Here is a 26967-nt window from a genome sequence, read left to right as displayed (position 1 = left end):
GACTTTGTAAAAGCTTTAGCTTCTTCAATTAAGTGAAAAAGAAAAATCTAACTATTTCATTCTGCCTCACAGAGTACTTAGAAAGTCATCTTAAGTTGGTTGTAGCCATAGTTCCTTGTAAAATATGGGCGCATTTATCTAGTGGGGTATGAAATCACTTTGAACAGCTGTTTGCTTTTTGTGTCCATGGGTGAAAGCAGATTGCAAACAATTGTGAAACAAGCAAATTGTTTCATCCTTCCTGTTCATTTCTGCATGTCCTTTTGCTTTCCCCTTTCTAAGATTCAGTGTTTGCCTGGTTCATAATCCTTGTGAAGATAGGAAAGGATCTGATATTGGTTTATATTTAAGCTGAAATTCATTCATACCAATGATTCAGATTGTATTTACATTTTTAAGAATCTTGCCCATTGAAATGAAAATGTTTCTTTTTTTAATAGAGGTAACATTGGTTTATAACATTATATAAATTTCAGGTGTACAATATTATAATTTGACTTCTGCATAGAAAGTGTTTCTTGATGGAAGAATTTCAGAAAAAGTTTGTTAGGTGATTTAGTGAAACAAGGGGGTTTTCTCCTTTCCTGATGTTAAGCTAAGATTAAGACTTGCCCTGAAAGCCAACTTATTTGTTTTTAAGTATTTTTTCTTTTTTAATTGAAAAAGCAAGCAATGTCCATAGTAATGAGTTTACTAGCACAAAAGGTTAATATAATGCAAAGCATGTTTCCCTCCCACCCCAAAACCTTTGTCTCTCCCTTCCCGCCCCAGAAACAACCACAGTTATCAATTTATTATCTATCCTCTCAGAAATTTTTGAATTTAAGAGTTCTTAACTTAGGATTTGTGAATGGTTTTCATGAATTTCCTGGAATTATATTGAATTTAAATTCAGTTGTATTAAAAAATGTGCAGTTTTCTAGGAAGACAATCTATAATTTTCATCAGATTCTTCGAATATTCCCATAATCTAAAAAATGTGAAGAGCTTCTGTGTTAAAGATAATGAGGGCTGGCTGAAGCTGAAGGAAACCTGTTCCCTTTGGGGGCATATCCTCTGAGCACAAGTCTGCCAGCTGACTGGCCCTTTCCTTCCTCAGAATTCTACCTTATTCTTCCCATTCATCGGTCCCAGCAAGGGTCCAGAGCCCATTTCCACTGTCTCTTGCCCCTTTCCTGTGTCACCCCAGTGGCCTAGATCTGTTCCCAACAGTTTCTTTCTGATTTCTCAGGCCTTTCTCTCTGGTCAGGTGCCAGGGCAGCATAGCTTTGTCTCTCTGCTTGGAGAATTTTTAGTTCTGTGGCCTCTAGTGGGAAGCTTCTTAAACGTGTAAGACCAATTTCTTTGTAGATCAATACTTTTGTTAAACAAAATGTAAAAGTCTCAGTATTTAAAAAATTATAGAGAGCTGAAGATTAACCTTTTAAATCCTGGGACTTCACTGTTTCTTGATGAGAATCATTCTGAAATGTACTGTATGCTTTCCTGTCACCTTGAGTAATTAATACTCAGTATTATAGTGAGTAAAGAATAGATTAGATTATGAACATTCATTACTTTGAGAGCTTGTGGAAGAAGGAATTTACAGGCAGAGGAAATAATATGAGCAAAGGTACAAAGAGAAGAAAGTAGAATATGTCCAGCAAAAAGAAACTAACTTTGCATGTGTGCATAGGAGTTGTGTTAGAAGAGGGAGGAGCCCTCAGAGAGGATGATATTCACAAGAGAGAGAAGGTCCAGGAGGAGGTGGAAGGGTTGGAAATAGAAGGTGGATGCAGGAAAGAGAAATAGTTATTTATAAACAGTCATGAAGGAAAAGGAGAGTAATTCTACAGAAAGGTTTTGAGGTAGGGCAGGGGGTAGGTGAGGTGGTTTGAGCTCGGTGAAGTTGGAGGTGAAGACATCTGTTGAGTTTGAGAAGGTTAAAGTTGACAGCTGGGGGAGAGTGAGAAAAGCTTGCAACTCCTAAGCAGAAGAACCAGCCATAGTTTAAATGATACATTAGAATTACAAGTTTAGTATAGTGCCCATGTGATAGATCAACTTTTTCATGATATCTCTTTTGTAAAACCTTTATAACCTGAATAACACCTTGATCGACATGATAAGAAAGCTGGGGAAAAAAACCCCAAGCATAAATTGTATTAATTCTGTTTTCTCAGGATGAATTCTAATTGCTAATGATAAAACTGTTTTACTGACCAGGCTGAGCCTATAGTTCTGAAATCTTTCATGAGATGTACGAAAAGATAATAGTACTCGTCTAGAAAAAAATTACTTAGGCTTTCCATGCATTAGCTTGCAGTTTCCAAACAACTGATGAAATGTGTAATACTTTTTGGAAGATCTAGAACCACATTGTCCAAAGAGATATAATATGAGCCATAAATGTAACTTCAATTTTCTTTTCTTTTTTTTTTTTTTTCTTTTTCTCCCCAAAGCCGCCCGGTACATAGTTGTATATTCTTCGTTGTGGGTCCTTCTAGTTGTGGCATGTGGGACGCTGCCTTGGCGTGGTTTGATGAGCAGTGCCATGTCTGCGCCCAGGATTCGAACCAACGAAACACTGGGCCGCCTGCAGCGGAGCACGTGAACTTAACCACTTGGCCACAGGGCCAGCCCCTCAATTTTCTAATAGATTACTAAAAAAAAAGTGAAATTATAGTTATATATTTTAACCCAATTATGACCATTTTATCATTTCAAAATATAATCAATATAAAAAATATTAATGAGATACTTGACATTCTTTTTTTGTGGTAAGTCTGCAACAGCCTGTGTTTTTCTATACTTACAGTACAGCTTAGTTCAGACTAGCCACATTTTGAGTTCTCAATAGCCACGTGTGGCTAGTGGCTGCTGTATTGGACAACACAGCTCTAGGAACATACTACTCAGAGTGGGACTCATGGGCCTGAAGCAACTACATCACATGGGAACTTGCTAGAATCCCAGCCCTACCCCAAACCTACTGAATCAGAATCCGCATTTTAACAAGATCCTCAGGAGATTCTTATGCACATTAAAGTTTGCGAAGCAGTGTTCTGGAATGATAACTTTCCTATATACTTACTAGAAGGATACTAAGAGGGACCAGACCGGGGATGGCTGAGGTCTAAAGACTAGATAGACCCAGTAAGGCAAGTCTTGGAGTCAGCTAACTGAGGAGATCCAGATAAGTTGGTAAGTCAGTGTCAGGGAGGTTTGATGGCCAGATACATTAGATCATGATATCTGGGAATTCTGGACCCTTGCCATGAGTCGGTATGTCAGAGATCTAGAAATAGGCAAGAAATGGATAATCTAGCAAGTAGGTTGAATATAGTCTCTCAGGAGGCTAGCAGCAGAAATGAACAGAAGTTTAGAGTGGTGGTTATAAGGGAAGAAAAGTAGTAGGGATCCAGCCATAGGAGGCTGAGGGTTAGGGGTAAGATTTTTTTCCCTAGGAGACAGGAGCCTTGACCCATGGGACTGGGATACTGGGTAAGGAACCTAGGCAGAATCTCCCAGATGAAGAGTTTGAGATAGATTCTTAATTGTTGGATCTAAAGTAAGACGAGGTTTGATCAAGAAAACAGAGCTTTATTATAGAAACTGACAAGGTTTAGTGGGACCCGTAACATTAAGTGAATGTTGAGATGGTAAGCTGTGGAGCTCTCGGGATCTTTATTTCCTTTTTTTTTTTGAGGAAGATTTGCCCTGAGCTAACATCTGCTGCCATCCTCCTCTTTTTGCTGAAGAAGATAGGCCCTAAGCTAACATCCGTGCCCATCTTCCTCTACTTTCTATATGTGGGATGCTTACCACAGCATGGCTTGCCAAGCAGTTCCATGTCTGCACCCGGGATCCAAACTGGTGAACCCCGGGCTGCCAGAGCGGAACGTGCACACTTAACAGCTGCACTACCAGGCTGGCTCCCTTTATTTCCTTTAACTAGGACCATATATTGGTCCGTAATCTTAGCTCTGTTGACAGGAATCCAGGGTACCCAATATAAGCGAAGCCAGCCAAAAGTCACCTTGCTTTTATTTTGGCTAGACTTAGAACTTTTTTTTTTTTTAGAGCTTGGCACCTGAGCTAACAACTGTTGCCAATCGTTTTTTTTTTGTCTTTCTGCTTTTTCTCCCCAAATCCCTCCAGTACATAGTTGTATATTTTAGTTGTGGGTCCTTCTAGTTGTGGCACGTGGGATGTCGCCTCAGCGTGGCCTGACCAGTGGTGCCATGTGCACGCCCAGGATCCGAACCAGCAAAACCCTGGGCTGCTGCAGCAGAACGAGCAAACTTAACCACTCGGCCACGGGGCCGGCCCCAGAACTATTAATTTATTGCTTCCTGCCAGGATAGACTTGAACAAGCAACTCAAAATTAGATGAGTTTCCATAACATTGTTAAGTCGCTCAGGGTATAGATGTGCTCAAAATGAGTACTCTGAAAACTCCTCCAAATTAGTTTGTGGCACTGTGATTTTACTATTTTCCATCAGCTTTTTCTTAAAAAGCTGGAGCCACCCTTCAGAAAACATACTACATTTGTTTAAAAACTGTATTGCCTGTCCTTAGTGTCTGGGCTTTAGAAATCCAAGAAGCCCAAAACTTGTCTCAGACCTTTTCACTGATAACCTCGTATAGAACTTATAATCTATAATCTATAAATGTTCTCATTTAATTAGCGTATCACATAGATTTCCCAGAGCTCTAAAACAGAATTTAATAAATTCTTCTGAGTCCTGAAAGATATGCCAGTGTTCTGTTGATCTGTCAATATTTTCCTTAGCTCAGTCTTTTCAAGTCATGTACAAGTTCATTTTCTCTTTTGAATTTAGTTAACAGCTTTTATGCATCTCTTCTTTTTCTAGCATAAAGAAAGATTGGAATCCATATCCTGGTTGATTTCTACATACCTAGTTCCTCTGCGTTATTTATCTAATCATTGTGCAGGCTACAACATTTGATAGCTTAGCTTGTCGCTGTAGTTTAGCTACTGTATTCTGCAGTACTGTGTTCAGGGAATCCCCTCCCTACCCCTACTCTGAACTGTTGAATTTGCCAGTGTAATGCATTGATGCCTCCTAGAGCCATTATGATAGAGTACAGGTGGTATTTGCATCTTCTCAAGGAGTGGTAGCCTCTGTTCTGTGGATCTTTAAAGGGAATTTATAAACAGTGCAGGTAGCTTTTTTTTTTTTTTAAAGATTTTATTTTTTTCCTTTTTCTCCCCAAAGCCCCCCAGTACATAGTTGTATATTCTTCGTTGTGGGTCCTTGTAGTTGTGGCATGTGGGACGCTGCCTCAGCGTGGTTTGATGAGCAGTGCCATGTCCGCGCCCAGGACTCCAACCAACGAAACACTGGGCCGCCTGCAGCGGAGCGCAGCGCAGGTAGCTTTTTAACACTCCTGTCCCCGAAACTACAGAGTTGTTGTTGAGTGCAAGGTGGCAGTTAAAGCATCCGTATAGGACAAGAAGGACCCCTGAGTCTCCTTGGCCATACCTGCCTACATTCACTTTTTCTGTAGAAAGACCATGGGCTTTGCTGCAATTCAACCCCAGATCCAGTAGCACCTTCACCTCTTGATTACTGTGTGATCTGAGACAAGTCTCTACAGTAAAATGCAGGTAATTGTTATGTGGATTCAGAGAGGCAATGCATGGCCAGTAAAAAGGATTCTGTAAGTGTCTGTTGACTCACCGTTTCCACTCTCTTTTCAGCTCCCTTAATCTTTTCCTTCCTGGCTCTCTTCAGTGTCAGTGTCTGCTCTCTACTCCCTTCGCCAGTTACCTCCCTCACCAGAATATTATGTCCTTTATAATGGCGGGGATTTTGTTTTGCAAACCACTGTATCCCCTGCATCTACAACAGTACGGACGTGTAGTAAATAGTGGTTGTATGAGTGAATCACTGCATTTAATTATCATCACCACAGCACTCTCTACTGCTCTCTTCCCTTTTTTCCTTTCTACCTTTCTTTTCTCTTCAGTCTTCTTTTGTCTTCTTCCTAAGGGAACATGGATCTTTATAGACATCACAAGCCAATGGGAACAGTGTTTTCCTTTGTTAAGGAAACTGACTTAGAATATGTTGCATATGTTCTTCAAGTCTTAGCCATACCTATTGTCTGAGACAACCAACAAAATTGTTCTACATTCAGAGCTGTTCTAAAAGCCCGAGTATCTCAGAAGGCTGTAGCCTTCTTCATCCTTAAGCTTCTAGTGAGCAGTGTGGTTATGCCAGACACTGTATCAGGCATTGTGAATATAAAAATGAACACGTTTTCTTCCTGCCTTGAGGCTTTTTGTTTTTTACATTTTTATTGAGATGTAATTTACATGCTATAAAATTCACTCATTTAAATTGTACAATTCATGTGTGCCCAGCTAGCTCAGTCAGTAGAGCATGAGACTCTTAAAATGTACAATGCAGGTTTTTTTAGTGTATTAACAGAGTTTGCAACCATCACTACAATCTAAGTTTAGAACATTTTCATCACCCCCAAGAGAACCCCTGTACCCATTAGCATCTACCCTCCAGTCCCACCTCCCACCTCTTCTTAGGCAACCACAAATCTACTTTCTATCTCTATAGATTTGCCTGTTTGGGACATTTCATATAAATAGACTCATACAATATGTGGCCTTTTGCGTCTGACGTGTTTCACTTAGCACAATGTTTTCAAGGGTCATCCATATTGTAGCTTGTATCAGTACTTTATTCTTTTTATGGCTGAATAATATTCTGTTGTGTGGATATGCCACATTTTGTCTATCTGTTCATCAGTGGATGCCCACTTGGATTGTTTCTGCTCTTTGGCTATTGGCTATTATGAATAATGCTGCTGTGAGCATTTGTGTACAAGTTTTGCATGGACTTAAGTTTTTGTTTCTCCTGGGAAGAAACCTAGGAGTACAATTACAGAATCATATGGTAGCTCTATGTTTAACATTTGGAGGAACTACCAAACTGTTTTCCAAAGTGACTGCATCATTTTATATTTCCACCAGCAGTGAGTGAGAATTTCACTTTCTTCACATCTTCTCCAATACTTATCTGTCTTTTGTCTATAGCCATCCTAGTGAGTATAAAGTGACACCCCATTATGGCTTTGATTTGCATTTTTCTGATGAATAATGATCTTGAGCATCTTTTCATGTACTTGCTGACAATATGTATATCTCCTTTGGATAAAATGTCTATTCAAATCCTTTGCCCATTTTTTGAGTTATTTCTCTCTTTATTATTGAGTTATAAGAGTTCTTTATATAGGACCGGCCCCATGGTTAGTTTCTGTGCTCCACATTGGCGGCCCAGGGTTTCACTGGTTCAGATCCTGAGTGTGGGCGTAGCACCACTCATCAAGCCATACTGAGGCAGCGTCCCACATAGCAGAGCCAGAAGGACCTACAACTAGAATATACAACTATGTACTGAGGGACTTTGAGAAGAAGAGGAAGGAAAAAAAAGAAGATTGGCAACAGATGTTAGCTCAGGTGCCAATCTTTATTAAAAAAAAGAGTTCTTTATATATTCTGGATGTAAGTTCCGAATCAAGTGATTTGCAAGTATTTTCTCTCATTCTGTGGATTGTCTTTTCACTTTCTTCATAGTATTATTTGTAGCACAAAAGTTTTTTGATATAGTTCAACGTATCTATTTTTTTCTTTGGTTGCTTGTGCTTTTGGTGTTTATTTATTTAAGAAATCATCGCTTGGGGCCGGCCCTGTGGCCAAGAGGTTAAGTTTGTGCACTATGCTCTGGCGGCCCAGGGTTTCACCAGCTCGAATCCTGGGCGTGGACATGGCACTGCTCGTCAAGCCACACTGAGGCAGCATCCAACATGCCACAGCTAGAAAGACCCACAACTAAAAATACACGGCTATGTACCGGGGGGCTTTGGGAGAAAAAGGAAAAATAAAATCTTTAAAAAAAAAAAATCATTGCTTAACCCAAAGTCACAAAGATTTATAGTTTTAGTTCTTACATTTGGTTCTGTGATCCATTTTGAGTTAATTTTCTGTAATGTGTGAGGTAGGAATCTAGCTTCATTTTTTTGCATGTGGATATCTAGTTGTCCTGTCACTATTTGTTGATAAGACTATTCTTTTTCCATTTTATTGTCTTGCTGCCATTGTTGAAAATCAATTGAGCACAGACGTATGGGTTTATTTCTGTACTCTCAATTCTATTCCGTCGATGTCTTTGTCTATCCTATGACAGTAGCACATTGCCTTGATTACTGTAGGTTTGTAGTGAGGCGCTGAGTTTTTAAAGTAATTGAACTACTTACCATTCATGTCTGATTATGCAGCATGAAATAATTATGAATATATCATTAAATGTGCCATATTAACTTTTTAATAAGTTTTATTTGGTCGTAACAGTAAGCCATATGCATGTAAGTTCAGTTTTCATAGATCATGCCTTATGTAGTTTGGTTTTATGCTTATGCAGCATCTAAAAACAATTAAAGGAAGACATTGGTTGTAATTCACCTGCCATTACCTTTAAAGTGTCTCATAAGGGCAGTTGTGAGATTATCTTTTCATGGCTACTTGCCTTTTGAATATTCTGTCTACAAAAAAAAGTAACTTGAATTGTTCTTTTCATTCTGTGTGATTTATAGATTTTGTATGCTGAAACTTCTCAACCAGAAGAAAGGGCCTTCACAGTGTCCTTTGTGTAAGAATGATATAACCAAAAGGTATATAATTTGGGTAGTGATGGGAGGTTGGAAGCAACAACAGCGGGAAAAAGTAGAAATTCCTTAATAAGACAGCTGCTTTTCCTATCAAACTATTCATCAGCAGAAAAATGTATAAAAGGGTCTTTAGCTGACAGGGTAAATTATTTCTAAAGTCATTTTTATGCAAGTTTTATGGTATGTCTGCCTTATATAGATATGGCAATTCATTGCGTTTTTCTAATGCTTCTGGATGGTGCAAGAACTTGCAGTCCTGTGTAAAGTAGAACCGTACCACCCTGCCCCCATTGTCTCCTGATCCTGCTTTTATTTTTCTTCTTTGCATTTATTTCTACTTAATTGTTTACACACATACAATGTATGTTGTGAGACCCTCTGGCCAGGATGTAAGCTCTATTAGGGCACTGACTTTGCCTCAGTCAATATTGTTTTTCCAGTGTTTGGCACATAATAGTCACTCAGATATTTAAAGGAATAAAGGGATTATATTGTATCACAACTTTCCTAAGTGAAATCTCTCTTTGGACATTGTTATCTATCTGTGTTTTCAAAATAATATAATCGTGGTTTGACAGAAATCACTGAGAGGTTGAAGTGAGAGGTTGGGTGGATGGGGTTCAAATGTTAAGAATTGTAAGTTCTCTGTGCAATGGATTTATATCTACTAGGGATTCAGAGTACTATTGTATTTTAGATAGTTGTAGGCTTTTGGTAGACTCAAATGGCAGAAAAAATTATAAAAGCAATCAATACTGCCACACAGTTTATTCTGATGTCAATGATGTTTTGATTATAGTGTAATGTCACTAATGGCTCTGTTCTTTGAATATGGTTTTTCTGTTGCTGTATCTTTTAAAAAATTTGTTTACGTCTTTCTTTATTTTAGTATTCTTAAAAAGCTGATAATCACTTGCTAAGTGTCTCTCAAACAATTTAATTTCAGAAGCCTCCAAGAAAGTACAAGATTTAGTCAACTTGTTGAAGAGCTGTTGAGAATCATTCATGCTTTTGAACTTGACACAGGACTGCAGTGTAAGTGTTGCATAGCCCCAGGGGCCAATACTCAAGTGACTTTCCATTAAAACTCAGGAAGTTTGTGCAGTTATTTTCTATGAATAGGTGATAAGAACTTTTGGTCTAGGTTAATTTTAGTTCTTTAATCTGTAATCTATTTTTTAAATCATTCTCACTGGTCTCACATCTTACTTTATCAATCCTAAGATGCACATTTTTCACATTTTAACATCTCCAAAATTGGGAGCAATTTACTATCAGTGGTGTGTCATTGTTTAATTGTATGTTTTCTTTCTTAGTGATAGAGAAAATGATAGTCCATCTGACATCATTGATATCTTAGATTCAGTGAAATATGGTATTAATAGGCAAATTTGTTAGTATTGAGGTGGAAACAAAGGAGTAGAAATAACTTTGGCAGTCTGTGTGTTTGTTCCTAGAAGTAGAATTTCCAAAGTTGATTTTTAAAAACCTTTAATGCTTTGTCTTAATACAACAAAGAGCATACACAGGATTTCTCTTGGTTCTTTGATTACAATTAACACATTTTTTTCTAACGACAAAAATAATGTTTTCCCTTGTAATTCATAGTTGCACATAGTTATAGCTTTTCAAAAAAGGAAAATGACTCTCCTGAGCGTCTAAAGGAGGAAGTTTCTATCATCCAAAGTATGGGCTACCGAAACCGTGCCAAAAGACATCGACAGAGTGAACCTGAAAATCCTACCTTGGTAAAGCCATTTTCGTTTATTCTGGTAACATCTCTTCATTGAGCATTGTGAATTAGTGAATGTGGTAGATACTGATGGGTGTATGTAAAAAGTCGCTAAACAAGGTGAGGTGGTAAATAAAGTGGTTAGGCAAGTGTTGTAATGAGCAAGAGTTAGAGGAGTTGAGAGAGGGTCCGTGTACCTAACGTGGGTGAGAGACCTCGCAGGCCCTTCCCCTGCTTCCCCCATTCTGATGTGTGTCTAAAATAGCCACCTGGTCACTGACGGTTTTAAGCTTGCTAGTTTTTAAAATAACAATCTTCTGGCAATTCTCCAGGCATAAGGAAGTATCTTCTAATTTCCTGTGAAAAGTTGTCTGAGGAAAAGAAAAATCAGTTTTTAATGTTTGAAAATTGCTTCAACTTAAAAGGTATAATTGTCAAAGAAAATGCAGTTATTTGTTCAGTTGTTACTCGTGTATAAATGAATAATGGAGATCTTAAAAATAATAGTTTTCTTGGAACCAGCATTCATTTTTCAGTAGATGTTGAAGTGCTCAAAAAGAAGAAGGAAAGCTTCATCAGAGTAATGTTGGGTTTTAAAATATTCTTTCTCGTATTGAACATTCTCAAGATTGCTGGGTTTTTATTCTTTTCATTCATCCTTTTTTAAAATTTATTTTCTCTTAGTTGCCAACCCTGTTATCATGTGATTGGAAATGTGTACTAAATGAATCTCATTCCCTTTTTATACTGTGACATCAAGTATTAGCTTCCAAATATGCTTTTCTCATACTTCAAAAAATTACAGATAATACCTGTTCAGTTTAGGAAAATTTAAAACAACAGAGAGAGGAAAAAATATTCAAACCACACGTAACTCATACATTTTGGTGTGTAGTTTGCCAAGTGTTTTTTCCAGGTGTCATAAATTTTAGCTAATTGATTATGGTCTGTTTGTTTTGTCCCTGACCTCAAGTTTCCCTTCAGGAAAAAAAAAAAGCACAGAACTGGCTAACACTTAGTTGATTATTCTTTACTGCTTAGCAGGAAACCAGTCTTAGTGTCCACCTCTCTAACCTTGGAATTGTGAGATCTCTGAGGACAAAGCAACAGATACAACCTCAGAATAAGTCTATCTACATTGAATTGGGTAAGAGTCTCAGATTTTGTAAGTTTAGAATAATGGTTGCTGGATTCTTTGTCTTACAGTTTTACCAAAAACCTTGGTCGTAATTTATACAACAGCAGGAAGCTTTGGAGAGTGAAAATAAAATAATTTTACTAGCCTTATGATGTGTTATAAATAACGTAAAAGATGCAGCTATTACCTTGAAGAACCTTACTTTATAAAGAGAGCAAAAGGAAGGCTGTCTGGTTTTAAGTATGTGTAAATATATTTTGGAAAGATGGAGAGTAGGGATAGGAAAGAACATGATGACTTGGCTACAGCATTTGGCAGGATCCAAGATAAATTGTACTAGACTAGAAAGACTTTTTTTTTTGAGATTTTTTTTTTCCCTTTTTCTCCCCCAAAGTCCCCTGGTACATAGTTGTATATTTTTAGTTGTAGGTCCTTCTAGTTGTGGCATGTGGTACGCCGCCTCAGCATGGCTTGACGTGCGGTAGTTGAAGTACAGTGCCATGTCCGCGCCCAGGATCCGAACCAGAGAAACCCTGGGCTGCCGAAGCAGAGCACACAAACCTAACCACTCGGCCACGGTGCCGGTCCCTAGACTAGAAAGACTTTTTTATTTTATTTTTTTTAGGAAGATTAGTCCTGAGCTAACATCTTCTGCCAATCCTCCTCGTTTTGCTGAGGAAGACTGGCCCTGAGCTAACATCTATGTCCATCTTCCTCTCCTTTATATGTGGCACACCTACCACAGCATGGCTTTTGCCAAGCGGTGCCATGTCCGCACCCGGGATCCGAACCGGCAAACCCCGGGCCACCGAAGCAGAACGTGTGCACTTAACCGCTGCGCCACCAGGCCAGCCTCTAGAAAGACTTTTAAGAAGAGCTGAGGGGCTGGCCCCGTGGCCGAGTGGTTAAGTTCGCGCGCTCCGCTGCAGGCGGCCCAGTGTTTCGTTGGTTCCAGTCCTGGGTGCGGACATGGCACTGCTCGTCGGACCACGCTGAGGCAGCGTCCCACATGCCAAAACTGGAGGGACCCACAACGAAGAGTATATGACTGTGCACTGGGGGGTTTTGGGGAGAAAAAGGAAAAAAATAAAATCTTTGAAGGAAAGAAAAAAAAGAAGAGCTGAGCTCCGTTCAAATAAGTCTTTCTAATTGTCTTATCTTATACAATATATTTATAATTGAAAATAGTGCCCTTCTTTTGGGCTCCCAAGTACCACTATATGTTTTCTACAGCACTTACTGGATTCTCTTGAACTTATCTGTATGTCTTTTCTCCTCTTAAGATCCTAAGTTCATAGATGACACATGTTGTGTCATAAAAATAATCAAAATAATTAAGGGTGAATATTTAGGAGCACTTAACTGTAATCCATGCGCTGTTGTGCTTTACTTTTTAATTCGTTTACGGCGCATGACAAACTACTGAGTTTGTTACTGTTATACTTATTTTACAGATGAGGAAATTTAGGCACAGAGAGGTTAAGAAATTTCTAGGAATTCTGACTTCAGAGTCTGTGCTTGTAACCACTTCTCTGTATTGCCTGACATGTGTATCACTACTGCCATAGAGTGGGTGCTCAGTAAATATTTCTTGAATGAATATCTGTTTTGCAAAAAGTACATTTTTTTAATTTAACCTTTTCAATAAAAATCCTTTTATTGATTTATTATTTGGGGGTATTGGGGGAATTTTTTTAGGATCTGATTCTTCTGAAGATACAGTTAATAAGGCAAGTTATTGCAGGTGAGTCAAAGAGGATTTTTGTCTATGAAGCTGGCATTTTTGTATTTAGTTAATATTAAGGATTGGTATTTCTTTAGGTTAGAATCATGGCATTGGAGTAGACCTTAAAGATCATCTGCTCATTTTATAGCTGAGAAAACACCCTTTTTGTTTGATTTCTTTCTTTCGTTCCTTTTTTTTTTTTTTGGTGAGGAAGATTGTCCATGAGCTAACATCTGTTGCCAGTCTTCCTCTTTTTTTTTTTTTCCTCCCCAAAGCCCCAGTACATAGTTGTATATCCTAGTTGTAGGTCATCCTAGTTCTTCTATGTGGGATGCCACCACAGCATGACTTGATGAGTGGTGAATAGGTCTGTGCCCAGGATCCTAACTGGCTAACCCTGGGCTGCTGAAGCAGAGCATGTGAACTTAACCACTCCGCCATGGGGCTGGCCCATTTGATTTCTTAAAGAGTCTGTAAGAGCTTAAAATATCAGTAGAACTCCACACAGACTTGCTTCTAGTAGCAGGTTGTGCTCTAGCTTAGTTCCTCATGTACAGTAATATTGACACAGTGGGAATTGTGGCAGGTGAAAACATTAGAGGACTCTTATTTTCACTTCTTTCCTTCCTCTGTTCCTTAATTCCATCTATCCTTCAAACTTTGTCTATATAAATTATACGATAATCTACAAACAACTCTCAGCTGGGTTACCTGTCAAATTACTTTCCATAGGATTATCGTTTGACCCTGAGATCTGTGATGGTTTATCTGAACAATGATGGTGTCATTGCCAATCAGATTTTATTTGCAGATGGCTTTTTCCTAATCTTTGAATTAGAAGGAAATGGTTTTTAGCCTGAAAAGAAGCGCAGAAGGCAGTGTTGGCAAGTGGTGCATTCTTTGCCTCCACTGGAATGTCTCCTCCATCCCAGTGTTCCCTTTATTTAGATATACTTTTAAGTTTTGTTGGGTTTTTCTTTACTGTCTTTTGTCTTTGTCTTCTAGCTGTCATTTAAATTTTGGTTCTCATTTGTGTGTCCATAAAGCAATGTTCTACACTACTGCTGTGATTTTTGTGACTGTGTGTCCTGAGTCTTTGACCATTCCATTTTGACTAGAAGTTACTAAAGGAGAGAATAGATTTCAAAAAGTGAATCAAATTGATCCGCTTATTGCAGCCCTAGAATGCTTCATCTTGCTCATTTGACAACTCTGTGGGCATATAACTAGTGTTTCTCATTAAGGCTTCTGTCTTTTCTCCATAGTTTGGGAGACCACGAATTGTTACAAATCACTCCTCAAGGAGCCAGGGCTGAAGCCAGTTTGAATCCTACAAAAAAGGGTAATGGCAAATCTTCTCAACTTAACAGGTAGTGAAGAAAGAATGGTTAGTTGCAGTACTGTAATTAGATTATTCTGAAGACCATTTGGGACATTTATAATTCACATCTCTTGGCAGAGCTAGAATATCATTCTTTCTCAGATGTCATGGTACAGCCTGATCTATTTCAATGGCACTAGACTGATGTGATTATAATAGTACCCTGTGTGACTGGTTGTTGCCTTTTATTTTTAATTGATATGTTTGTGCTTCATCTTTTGCATACTGGTATTTAAATATAGGGAGGATGAGTGTGAAGATAGAACAGAGTACTGCATATCTGATGCCCAAACAGTTTGCTTTTAATTCACTGTTAGAGGTTAGGAAAGTAAGAGATGTGGTTTATGAGTAGGGAGAATTCTGAAGTTAAAATTTTAATTATCTTGAGTGGAAATAATGAGAATCTAGATAAATAGGAATTAAGCAAAAGAGTGTGAGCTACATCTTCAGTATACTTGGTAGTTTATGAGGTTAGTTTCTCTAAAAATAGTGAGTTGCTTCATTTCCACCCTTAAGTTGTATTAAGTTCATATTTTTCAATGATAATTCACTTTTTAAGCACCTTGTTGTTTTTGTATACTTTCAGCTGCTTGTGAGTTTTCTGAGAAGGCCATAACAAATATTGAACATCATCAATCCAGTAATAAAGATTTGACCACCACTGAGAAGCATGCAGCTGAGAAGCATCCAGAAAAGTATCAGGGTATTTCTGTTTCAAACTTGCATGTGGAGCCATGTGGCACAAATACTCATGCCAGCTCATTGCAGCATGAGAACAGCAGTTTATTACTCACTAAAGACAGAATGAATGTAGAAAAGGCTGAATTCTGTAATAAAAGCAAACAGCCTGGCTTAGCAAAGAGCCAACAGAGCAGATGGGCTGAAAGTAAGGAAACATGTAATGATAGGCAGGCCCCCAACTCAGAGGAAAAGCTAGTTCTGAATGCTGATCCGCTGTATGGGAGAGAAGAACTGAATAAGCAGAAACCTCCACGCTCTGACAGTCCTAGAGACTCCCAAGATGTTCCTTGGATAACACTGAATAGTAGCATACAGAAAGTTAATGAGTGGTTTTCCAGAAGTGAGGAAATGTTAACTTCTGATGACTCATGTGACAGAGGGCCTGAATCAAATACAGAAGTAGCTGGTGCAGTAGAAGTTCCAAATGAAGTACGTGGATATTCTGGTTCTTCAGAGAAAATAGACTTAATGGCTGGTGATCCTTCTAGTGCTTTAATATGTGAAAGTGAAAGAGTCCGCTCCAAACCGGTAGAGAATAATATTGAAGATAGAATATTTGGGAAAACCTATCGGAGGAAGGCAAGCTTCCCTAACTTGAGCCACATAACTGAAGATCTAATTATAGGGGCATCTGCTATAGAACCTCAGATTACACAAGAGCGTCCACTCACAAATAGACTGAAGCATAAAAGGAGAACGTCATCAGGCCTTCATCCTGAGGATTTTATCAAGAAAGTAGATTTGGCAGTTGTCCAAAAGACTCCTGAAAAGATAACTGAGGGAACTGACCAAATAGAGCAGAACAGTCATGTGATGCATATTACTCCTAATGGTCATGGGAATGAAACAAAAGGCGATTATGTTCAGAATGAGAAAAACGCTAACCTAACAGAATCATTGGAGACAGAATCTGCTTTCAGAACTAAAGCTGAACCTATAAGCAGCAGCATAGGCAATCTGGAACTGGAATTAAATATCCACAGTTCAAAAGCACCTAAGAAGAATAGGCTGAGGAGGAAGTCTTGTACCAAGCAGATTCATGCACTTGAACTAGTAGTCAGTAAAAATCCAAGCCCACCTAATCATACTGAACTACAAATCGATAGTTGTTCTAGTAGTGAAGAGGTGAAGAAAAAAAATTCTGACCAAATGCCGGTCAGACACAGCAAAAAGCTTCAACTCATGGAAGATAAAGAACCTGCCACTGGAGCCGAAAAGAGTAACAAGCCAAATGAACAAATAAATAAAAGACTTGCCAGTGATGCTTTTCCAGAGCTAAAATTAACAAACATACCTGGTTTTTTTACTAACTGTTCAAGTTCTAATAAACTTCATGAGTTTGTCAATCCTAGCCTTCAAAGAGAAGAAATAGAACAGAACCTAGGAGCAAATCAACTGTCTAATAGTGCCAAAGACCCCAAAGATCTGATATTAAGTGGAGGAAAATGTTTGCAAGCTGAAAGATCTGTAGAGAGTTCCGGTATTTCACTGGTACCTGATACTGATTATGGGACTCAGGATAGTATCTCACTGCTGGAAGCTGACACCCTAGGGAAGGCAAAAACAGCGCCAAATCAATGTGCAAATCTATGCGCAGCAATTGAAAACCCCAAGGAACTTACCCATGATTGTTCTAAGGATACTAGAAATGATACACAGGGCGTTAAGGATCCATTGAGACGTGAAGCTAACCACACTCAGGAGACAAGCATAGAAATGGAAGAGAGTGAATTTGATACGCAGTATCTACAGAATATGTTCAAGGTTTCAAAGCGTCAGTCATTTGCTCTGTTTTCAAATCCAGGAAGTCCAGAAAAGAAGTGTGCAACAGTCAGTGACCACTCCAGGTCCTTAAGGAAACGAAGTCCAAAAGTCACTCTTAAATGTGGACAAAAAGAAGGAAAGGAGGGAAAGAAAGAGTCTAAAATCAAGAATGTGCAGTCAGTTCACACAACTGTGGGCTTTCCTGTGATTTGTCAGAAAGATAAGAAGCCAGGTGACTATGTCAAATGTAGCACAAAAGAAGCCTCTAGGCTTTGTCAGTCATCTCAGTTCAGAGGCAACGAAACTGAACTTATTACTGCAAATAAACATGGAATTTCACAAAACCCATATTATATACCATCACTTTCTCCCATCAGGTCATCTGTTAAAACTGTATGTCAGAAAAACCTGCCAGAGGGAAAGCTTGAGGAACAGTCACTGTCACCTGAAAGAGCAATGGGAAATGAGAGCATTGTTCAAAGTACAGTGAGCACAATTAGCCAAAATAACATTAGAGAAAGCACATTGAAAGAAGTCAGCTCAAGCAGTATTAATGAAGTAGGCTCTAGTATTAATGAAGTAGGTTCCAGTGGTGAACACATTCAAGCAGAACTAGGCAGAAACAGAGGACCTAAATTAAATGCTATTCTCAGATTAGGTCTTATGCAACCTGAAGTCTATAAGCAAAGTCTTCCTATAAGTAATTGTAAACATCCGGAAATAAAAAGGCAAGGAGAAAATGAAGTAGTTCAGGCTGTTAACACAGACTTTTCTCCGTGTCTAATTTCAGATAACCTAGAACAACCTATGGGAAGTAGTTGTGCTTCTCAGGTTTGTTCTGAGACACCTGATGACCTGTTAAATGATGACGAAATAAAGGAAAATATCAGCTTTGCTGAAAGTGGCGTTAAGGAAAGATCTGCCGTTTTTAGCAAAAGCGTCCAGAAAGGAAAGTTCAGAAGGAGTCCTAGCCCTATAGGCCGTATGTGTTTGGCTCAGGGTCACCAAAGACGGGCCAGGAAATTAGAGTCCTCAGAAGAGAACACGTCTAGTGAGGATGAAGAGCTTCCCTGCTTCCAACACTTACTATTTGGTAAAGTAACCAATCTACCTTCTCAATCTACCAGCCATGCTGCTGCCACGGAAGGTCTGTCTAAGAAAACAGAGGAGAGCCTAGTATCATTGCAGAATAGCTTAGATGACTGCAGTCACCAGGTGGCGTTGGCAGAGGCATGCCAGGAACATCACCTGAGTGAGGAAGCGAGATGTTCCGGTAGCTTATTTTCTTCCCAGTGCAGTGCGTTGGAAGACTTGCCTGCTAATACGAACACCCAGGAGCCTGTCTTGATGTTTGATCCTCCTTCCAAACAAGTGAGGGAACAATCTGAAAACCACGAAGTTGTGAGTGACAAGGAATTGGTTTCAGATGATGACGAACGGGAACCTGGCCTGGAAGAGGATAGTCACCACGAAGAGCAGAGTGTGGATTCAATCTTAGGTATTGGAACCAGGTTTTCATGTTTGCCCCCGTCTATTTTATAGAAATGAGCTAAATGTTTATACCTTTTGGGGAGCAGCACGTTTTACGATTTTCCAAGTACAAGTAAAGTAACTGCTTCTTAAACTTTTTAAACATTTTCCTCCTAAGGTGCTTTTCCTCAAAAGTCCTTCATTCATTTAGAACACCTTTTCTATTTGAATGAGATTTAATGCCCGGATTCTTGGTGGACTTGCTTCTGGTTTTCATTGTTATGATTTCTAAGAAATCCAGGTGTCCCAAAACAAGGATGGTAATCATTTTATGTGACATGAAAGTGAAATTTGTCCTGCCAATGGGAAGAAACAGATGCAGCAAGTTGCAGTATTTGCTGTCTGTTTTTACATCAGAATCCATCTTTATTATCATTTCAGATGAAGTAGCGTCCGGGTATGTGAGTGAAACAAATCTCTCGGAAGACTGTTCAGGGCTCTCCTCTCAGAGTGATATTTTAACCACTCAGGTAAAAAGCATGTGTGGATGTGTGCTTCTGGTGTCCTCTGCATTCAGTAATATGCATTCCGCATTCTTACATTTGCTTATATCATCCTTTAGAATTAATGGTGTAACAGTTGTGTGTGGTACCTTGTCTCCTCAAATTAGATTGTAAGCATCTGGATGGAACTTATGCTACTTTTTATTGCGTACACACACACACACACACATATACATATACATATACCACGTAGCTCACTGCAGAACACAAAATACTGAATTTAATGAATAAGCTAAATCTTCAAAACCCATTTGCCCTATAGCAAAAACATATACAAAAGCACTACTGTATCAAAGAGAGAGGTGTGTTTATTCTCAGTGCCAAATTGGAGCCTACAGAGTTCTCTTCCTATTAGAGACTTTGTAGCCTTTCACTGTTTTGTTGATATTTCTTTCCATCTTTTCTTTTTGAATCTGCTGGTTGTTTGTTCTTTAGTGCCTATAAGTCCTCTTTTTTCTTCAGAAGGAATGTACACAATTTTATTTCCTGTACCCATTGGTCAAGACCAATGTTTTGGTGACTTTTGAAGGGGATTGCAGTTTTGTCATATCTACAACATTTGGTAACATGAATGTTTCATCACTCTAGGGAGAATAGTCTACCAGAAAAAGTGTTCTCTATCATAACATTTAAAAATTAACGTTACCTCCTTGTAGAACCTGGCTCTGTCTCCTAATTTTTATATTGTGGAAGTGGCACCAAAATTTTCCAAGTTCTCATATTCAAAAATTCTGGCCCATGTCAGCTTATTCTTTTCAGAATGTGCACACAGTGATTGCTGGTGGTAATAGTGGTGAGAGCTCTATACCTGGCCGTGTTACTCTAGGCAATTTACTTATCTTCTCTGAACTGTAATAGGCACATTCTTAAAGTGAAGAATCCTGGACTGCCTTGAATCATCCTGCCACGACTTCTTTTTCTCATCTAAATCTTAAATGCATCTTCAGCTGCCAGCAAGTGAATGACATTTTTTCTGAACTTCCTGAAGTGCCAGGATAGATAAAACTGAGAAAGGCCTGATAGTCTTCTAAAGTTATACATGTGCATCATAGAAAACTTAGAAAATACAGATAAAGAAAAATTATCCATGGATGAATCTTGAAAACCTTGTTAAGTGAAATAAGCCAGACACTACAGGACAAATATTATATGATTCCACTTATAAGAGGTACCTAGAATAGTCAAATCCGTAGAGATAGAAAGTAGAATAGTACTTGGGTTGGGGGGACGAGATGGGGAGTTACTGTTTATTGGGGACAGAATTTCAGTTTGGGATGATGAAAAAGTTCTGGAGAGAGATAGTGATGATGGTTGGCAACAATGTGAAAATATTTAATGCCACTGACTATATACTTAAAAATGGTAAATTTTATCACAATTTATAAAGTCATCCAAAGAGGATAGTTTGGTAAATTTTAGCATTTATTTCTGGAAAGATACACAGAAGACGGGTAATAATTGGCCTTCAGGTGGGGAAATAGATGACTGAAGAGAAGAGGAAGAAGGAAGCCTTACTTTTCTCTGAATATCCTTTTGCACCTTGAATTTTATACCAAGCGCTTATATTAACTATTTAAAAAATTAAATTCTATGAGTTATCTAGACAAAATTCCTATTAACTTATTGGTATATATTCTTCCACTCTTCCTGTATGTGCACTGGGGTATATGTGTATACCTTATCTTTAAAGATATTCAGATAATACTCTACATACTTACATTGTAATGTAGTTTTTGCTATGTCATTAAATTTTCTTCAATGAGTTTATTTTTAGGATATACCATGATTTATTCAATCAGAGTCAGAGACACAGTTTGCTATTTTGCACAGCACTGGAGTAGTATATTGATAGCTAAAAATTTGCCCACATCCCCAATGATTTCCTTAGTATAAATTCCTGGGACTGGAATTTTTGGTCTTTTTTTTTTTTTTGAGGAAGATTAGCCCTGAGCTAACATCTCCCGCCAATCCTCCTCTTTTTGCTGAGGAAGCCTGGCCCTGAGCTAACATCCGTGCCCATCTTCCTCTACTTTATATATGGGACGCCTACCACAGCATGGGTTGCCAAGCGGTGCCGTGTCCGCACTTGGGATCCTAACTGACGAACCCTGAACCAATCTGTGCTCTTTCAGCCTCTCTGGTACTTGGTAGTTCCCATTTTCCTGTACCTTTGCCCACACTGGGTGGTATCCAGTTTTAAAATATTCTAAATCTTGGCATTGCTATGAGGACTACAAAGAGAGAGGGCTTGTCTTCTACTGCCCATTTTCTATGCAGAGCAAATCCCTCTAGCCTGCTGGAGTCAGGAGAAAACCTTTGAGATGACTGCCTGTTCTGTACCTGAGTTCTCACCAGTATTCTCCACTTCTGCAGGATTGCCATGGTGACTAAATTAATGAAAAGACTTAGGAGGCCTTTTCTCTGTTTGCAATTCCTATGATTCTTTCTGGGAATGGATTTGGGACTCTGTCAATATGCCTTTCACCTTTTTGTCCTTTGTGTTTTAAAGTAGGTTGGAGTGTTCCTGATCAGCAGTTTCTGATTCCATCTGCCTTAGCCATATTCTGTTATATTTAACATTCAATAAACTACCTCCTTGTTTTTTATATTCCTGATCTTATTCCCAGAGATATGTCTATTTGTTCAAGATTCATTTTGCAAAGTGTTTTTATCAAGCATCTACTCAAAACAGAGCTAGTCAGATATTAGGGCTAACTTGAATCTAGAGTAGCACAGACAGGCAGAATGAAGTGGGATCTTTCCCTCTCTGTTATACAGAACTGAGGAGAAGTATATATAAGAGACAGAGAAATCCTAATTTGGTATCATTAGCATCTGTTTTTTATCAAAGACTGATTAACTATATTCATTTGGTAACTCATTTCTGCATTAAACATTTACTGAGTACTTACTGTCTGCTAGGTATTGGGGATACAAAAATGATTAAGGAAAGATTCCTCCCATCAAGGAGGGTCATATATTCCACTTTAGTATACTAACGCATGAGCAGTATAAATGAAGTAGTGAGGGATCCCCTGTTCTGACGGGATGTATTGGTGAGGACTTCCAAAGGAGACATTCGAGCTGGGCTTTGAAAGATGAGAAGAATTTTTCCAAGTTGGAAAGAGAAGGGAGGCAGCAATCGAGGCAAAGGCACAGAGGCATGAAATGCCCACAAAGCACAGAGTTGTCCTGAGTGACTGGAAAACAGAGCATATGGGTAGTTTTGGGGAGAAATAAGAGATAAGATGGGGCTATGAAGGGCTTTTTGAATGCTATGCTTAGGAATTTGGACTTTATCCTGAGGGCAATAATGAGTGCTAATTATATAGTGTTCAGAAAGTATTAACTTATTATCTGAGCAGTGGCATACCGCCAAGGTCCTTATGGAAGAAAGAGACATGATAAACATGGCTTTTAGGGAACTTCCACAGTAATGTAGCTGTATTAAAAGTAGAGATCAGAGTAGCATGGTGGGAATAGAAAAGAAGAGGAGGGCTAATTCAAGAAAGACTTAAGAATTAGAATCAAGAAAACTTGGTCACCAATTTGGGTTTGGTCTCCCAAGTGTATCTGGCCGATTGCCTACAGGGGAATTTGTCTAAGTTATAAAGTAATTCCTCTGGGAAACCCAAAGGAAAGTTATCTAACTATAATTCTCCCATTACTATTTTTGGATTTTCTAACCTGTTGAACAGCTATGTAGAGGTTAGATGTGATGTTCCTGACAGTAGTGCCTAAAACAGCTTCTGAAGCTTATTGGAAATCTGTGTGGTGTCATTCCAGATTTACTGAGGCAAGCCTTTGGCTAGGGTTTGATCAGTGAAGGAACTACTCACAAGCACCACGTGGTGGCAATGGCGCTGCTGCAGACTTTGGCAGCAAAGCAGTCTCAGGGTAGCAGTGGAAGCCTTTGTGAAACTGGGAATACGTTTTCTGCTCATAAAAACCTCCTGAAAACTGAACTCAGTGTAGCAGGAGAAAGTACGTGGTGTTTTTAGTAGTGGGCAAAGTCATTTTCAAGGATCAGAAGAAGAAGAAACGGAGGGTGAAACAATCTGTGTTTCCCCTGGGTTTGCTGGCAACCACTGATGCTCCTTCTAAAAGTAATGAAGAAGTGTATGTTTTGGAAAGCTCCTTACTTACCAAATACTTTGCTTATCAAAACCCTTAGATTTAGCAGAGTTTTTCTTAAAATGGAGAAATAAACCTCAGGAGCCCCATAAGCTAGAAGAGCCCGTTATCTTGAATTGAAAACAACAGCTGCTCTCACAGGCTTTTCTAGGGCTCTTTCTGTTGGATCCTTCCCTCTAGCAGGTCCTGCTCTGTGATCTCCAGGTACCCTGTCCCCATCCAGAAAGGCAGAACCATGAGAACTGTATGCCCAACACTAGGACAGTGCCTGGCATCTAAGAGATGGTCAACAAGTAGCTGTTGAATGAACAAATAGATAAATTAATGAATTAGCTCTTTACTGTTTCCGTTAGAAACTAAATGTTCAGAGACTCCCAGAAAAGGAAGAGTCCTCACAAACCAGAAATCAGACATTTTTATATAGACTAACCAAAGTCTCTTGTGAGTTCCACAATACCAAATCTTTGAAACACAGCCTGTGTGAAATGTTAACAGAATCATGCTAATTTTAAATATCAAAAGTGTTTAAGTACCATAATTCTTTTTCACTCCTTAGCTTTAAAAGAAAATAACTATTTTCAAAAGGACATCACAATAAAGCAAGTCTATTTGGGAGAGTTTGAGGAATTTTTTTTCCTCCTCTAACATTCTGAAATAATTCCATGGGCATTAATTGCATGAATATGCTTGGATTAAAAGGTGTTCAACCAGAACTCATAATTCCATACTAGATGATTTTAATTCCCATACTAAAATTAATTGTTGTGACATATTCTTGCTTTCTGGCAAGTTTCTAAAAGAGTGCAACTTTCTTGGTGTCATTTCTTGTGTTTGCAGCAGAGGGATACCATGCAAGATAACCTGATAAAGCTTCAGCAGAAGATGGCCGAGCTGGAAGCTGTGTTAGAGCAGCACGGGAGCCAGCCTTCTAACCGCTCCCCTTCCCTCATAGCTGATTCTTGTGCCTCTGAGGACCTGCTAAATCCAGAACAAAACACATCAGAAAGAGGTTTGTAATATTGGCCAAACACTGTTATCTTAAGCAAAATTCTTCCCTCCCTAAGCCTTTCTCCTCCTGAAAAGTCTGGACCTAACGCCAACATTTTATGATCTTTGCTCAGCATGTATTTGCTGAGTCACTCCGTAGGTAATTTTAGAGCCTTGGTTCTAGTCCCTGCTCACAGCTAATTTACCATTCAGACGGACGAAGACAGTCATTAAGTATCATTGACTGAGTACCTACAATGAGGAGATGCCATGGAGAGCTATAGGAAGCTGAGTGTAATGGGGGAGATTGGAAATAGGTAACCCTATCATATTAGAAAGCTTATAAAAAAACACTCAGACATATTCCTTATAACACTGGTGTTAGATCACAAAGCCCTATTTAATGCGCTTTCTGGTTTATAGGGAGAGTTGTCCTATACTTTAGGAACCGCACCTCGATCCACAGAAAGCCCAACTGTGCAGCAGCCAGGTGCTCTATAACAACATTATAGTTATCAACACGTCACATGTACCTCTGAGAGGAGGCATTTGGAGTAGTCAGGCAGGTGGAGTTGATCAGAACTGTCTTCCTATAAGAAGTGAGCACTGAGCTGAGGAATAACATGGCATAAATGAAGGAAAGTGAGATGGAAATTTGAGTTTTTAATTGAGTTTTTAATTGCTGCCTTGTGAAAGGCAGCACATCAGACAGGTTTTTAAATAGGTGCAAATACGTAGGCACGTAGTTGAGAGGCCAGGCACAGGCATGGCTTCCAGAGGGGGAGCTGGTGCTTAGTAACAGGTAAGTCTGGTGAGCCCTCCCAAAGTGTTCTTCACTACCTTCTCAGTGATGCCTACTCAGACAACTTAGTGTTAAATTTCTTTTCTTCATCACTCCCTTCCCCAGTCCTACTGGGGGCCATGGGGCCTTCCTTTGAGTCTTTCTAGGAATTCAAGTCTTAATTATTCAGAATAGTGGCCTTGGTCCCAGAGTGTGCCTTGCAGTATTTTTATGTTCAGCGAGAAACAGTAGCTCATGCATGAGAAGCTGGGAACTCTGTTGCTATGGCAGTGATTCAAAATGTATTTCCTTAAATGCTTTCTTTGTAACTATATCTTCATTTAATTCATCTCCCAAATAATGAAGTCCAAAGTCTCATCCTCAGACAATTCTTTTCTTTGGGGTGCTTTCACCATCTTCAGTCTAAAAGCAGACTAGTCTTTCGATTTTAACGCACGAGCTATAAAATGTTATTGTCTGGTTTTGAACGTGTGTGTAAATCTACTGTCTCATCTTTGGGGGTGTGTATATGTTTATTTTTTCCTGAAGATCTGTAGACAAAGTGTTTCTTTGTGGCTTGCTTGCTTTTTATTTTTAAATTTCGTAAGTGCTTATTTTTATGTATTCTATTTTGCTATGGATTTGAAAACCTTTTTGAAAATTTCTTCTGAATCTCTATATAAAACATTTTTGTTAGGAGCTGTTACTCTATCCTTTGTAGTACACTTATTCATTGGTCTACTTTCTCATGAAATTGTCACATCCTCAGAGTTCTGAGATAGGTGGGTAAATGCTGAGAGGAGGGAGGAGAGGCTTATGAGAATTTCCTGGTTAAAAAAAAGAAGTTCTCCTCTCGCAACTCCATAGAGAATGTCTTCCATGACCACTCGTATTTGCATAACTTGAACATGTGTTCAAATGCTACTTCTTAATGAGATCTACCATAACTGCTGTGGTTTTGTTGTAACTTTTACCTCTCTGACTTTTCCAGCCCTACTTTACTCTGTTATACTGTTATTTTTTTCACAGCCCTTATTAACTTTTAACAATCTGTAATTTGTTTTCTGTATTGTTTAGAGTTCCTCTTTACCTCCTACTAGAATGTAGGCCCATGAGGGCAGAGAACCCTTAGCCCTGGCCCTGGAACACAGTAGGTGCTCAATGAATGTTTTAATTCGCATGATTAAAACTCTAAAACCCACCCCAGACTTACGGAAAGAAAATTTCTGGGTATGGATTGTGGAATTTTGTGGCTTTATTTCTGAAATGTTTTGAGCATCAACTTAATACCAACTTAAGTTTTGTGCATTTTTCCCTCTTAAATTGGTGTGAGTCTAACTGAAATTCAAGCAAACTTCCTTTTTTTTTTTTGAGGAAGATTAACCCTCAGCTAACTGCTGCCAATCCTCCTCTTTTTGCTGAGGAAGACTGGCCCTGTGCTAACATCCATGCCCATCTTCCTCTGCTTTCTATGTGGGACGCCTGCCACAGCATGGTTTGCCAAGTGGTGCCATGTCCGCACCTGGGATCTGAACCGGCAAACCCCGGGCTGCCGAAGCAGAACGTGCGCACTTAACCGCTGCGCCACCAGGCCGGCCCCTCAAGCAAACTTCTTAATCTTTGGAAAAGGAGTTTTGTTTACCTTCAGCTGTACTAATGACATATATTTTTAATAAACTTTTTATTTTTGAATAAGTTTAGATTTACAGAAAAGGAGCAATGATAGTACAGAGAGTTCCTACAGGGACTCTACCCCCTATTTAAGATCCAGTATTCTTAAAGATGACAAAAGTCCCTTTTTTTAGGGTCTTTACATCAATGTCTTGCCCTCAGCATAGATCTGCCCTACTGTTTATCT

At 39.0% G+C, this 26967-nt stretch overlaps 1 protein-coding gene across 3 annotated transcripts in view; it reads left to right on the top strand.

The window, feature by feature from the left end:
- The window catches only part of BRCA1 (BRCA1 DNA repair associated), a 55770-nt gene that overhangs the window by 6851 nt on the left and 21952 nt on the right, over positions 1–26967 (top strand). For 2 of the 3 annotated variants that reach the window (XM_046676721.1, XM_046676719.1), the window contains exons 4-12: positions 8618–8695; positions 9639–9727; positions 10301–10440; positions 11466–11571; positions 13261–13306; positions 14554–14630; positions 15256–18672; positions 19086–19174; positions 24179–24350. In XM_046676721.1, the coding sequence (XP_046532677.1) occupies positions 8618–8695; positions 9639–9727; positions 10301–10440; positions 11466–11571; positions 13261–13306; positions 14554–14630; positions 15256–18672; positions 19086–19174; positions 24179–24350 (4214 nt within the window). The remainder of the gene's footprint in view (positions 1–8617; positions 8696–9638; positions 9728–10300; positions 10441–11465; positions 11572–13260; positions 13307–14553; positions 14631–15255; positions 18673–19085; positions 19175–24178; positions 24351–26967) is intronic. The other variant, XM_046676722.1, reaches the window with a different exon arrangement.

This window comes from Equus quagga, chromosome 11 (genome assembly GCF_021613505.1).
Source record: "Equus quagga isolate Etosha38 chromosome 11, UCLA_HA_Equagga_1.0, whole genome shotgun sequence".
Taxonomy (NCBI): Eukaryota; Metazoa; Chordata; class Mammalia; order Perissodactyla; family Equidae; genus Equus; species Equus quagga.
The sequence above is the reverse complement of the archived record's forward strand: the minus strand, read 5'-3'. Positions and strand labels throughout refer to the sequence as shown.